The 1,365-nt window shown below is 49.3% G+C and overlaps 1 protein-coding gene across 1 annotated transcript in view; it reads right to left on the reverse strand.

Moving 5' to 3' along the window:
- LOC101852708 (protein strawberry notch homolog 1) overlaps positions 1 to 1,365 on the reverse strand; it is a gene marked incomplete in the record, with an annotated part of 37,718 nt that overhangs the window by 8,236 nt on the left and 28,117 nt on the right. Inside the window, 1 exon segment of the mRNA XM_013085378.2 lies at positions 958 to 1,093. Coding sequence (XP_012940832.1) covers positions 958 to 1,093 — 136 coding nt within the window.

Here is a 1,365-nt window from a genome sequence, read left to right on the forward strand (position 1 = left end):
CCCCAAAATAAATCAGCCACTTGCAATTCACACAGTAAGACAGACAAGAATACAAGAAAAAACATCAAACTGACAAGGCAAAAATATTTCCACTATGATGTTACTGACAGGCTGACTGCCAACCCGACTTCTCAATTTTTTTCTCATTCCCGGGGGCCTGGCAGTCACCCTGTTTTTGAGGTCTTTCAAGAAACTAAAACCAGTGAACAAATCCATGACCCCACCTACAGGGCTCCTCAGGACCAGTGAAGAGAACAAAACAACCAAAAAATTTTTAACTACCAACCCATAAAGCGCTAAACCACAGCTTAGTAGGAGCAGGCACCAGCCGAGAAGAGTACCCGTTTCTCGTGAGAAATGCCCATCCCGTCACTTTCCGGGCACTAAACAACTGCCCGGTACCGAGAAGTGATACCACTCGTTGGCTTTACATAACGTGTAACGAGAAAGTGAGAGGTGTCGACGGAAAGAGCGGCACAGCCAGCGAGAAATGACACGCAGACAGTGTCACCCATCACCGTGTCATCCTGTGTCTCAAACAGAAAGAGAGAGGAGAGGGTGGCGAGACAAGGCGAGAGGGGAGTTGATCAGGGCCTAGGCCCAAGTCTCCCGACATTCCTTCACCGCCTGCGCCACAGGGTTAACCTAGTTTAGATCCCGCCATGAACAGGGTGAGAAGAGAAATCTCAGCCACCGCCAGCCTTCTCGCTAAGCGAGCAACTCGTGAACGGCGCGAGAAGAGAAACTGGTTGCGAGACCAGAAGCATTTCTCGGGACCGGTACCGGCGAGAAGTAGGTCAGCTTCTCGGTCTTCTCGCTCGGGAAGAATAAAGCGCTTCCCGTCCGTCTCTACTGCTTAGAAAATTTTTTTCAGGTCTTCATCTGTGTTATGCGTGGTTTCATTTTTCACGGAATGGCCCTTTTCCCAAACTAGTCCAGCGCCCACTGCGGTCTTACCAAACTGCTGGATAGCTCTGTCTGCACTCCAGGGCAGCTCCAGGGTGATGTGCACCCTCCGCTTCTGGTTCTGAGCCCGTCTGTCAGCTTGCAACGAGATACCGGAACTGGCTGCTTCTGAGATGATAGCCACACACTGTAGTGGTCAGTGCACAGGGCAGGGAGAAGACAAAACACAAGTTCAGTTGAGAAGGGGACTACCATTTTATGGAAATTTCAGTTCTATATCTAAGGTTCCAAGAACTTTTTTTAAAAGACCCAGTTCACTACAGGACTGGAGATGTAAAGAAACACTGTAACACTCAAGAAAGAGGGTGGCTAGACCATATCAGAGTTGTCTCGTTTAGATTCCTAGGACTTTCCCATCCGCAGTAACAAACGAGAAAAAAAACATCCCCCCCCCCCCCT

Source organism: Aplysia californica, unplaced genomic scaffold (genome assembly GCF_000002075.1).
Source record: "Aplysia californica isolate F4 #8 unplaced genomic scaffold, AplCal3.0 scaffold00369, whole genome shotgun sequence".
NCBI lineage: Eukaryota > Metazoa > Mollusca > Gastropoda > Aplysiida > Aplysiidae > Aplysia > Aplysia californica.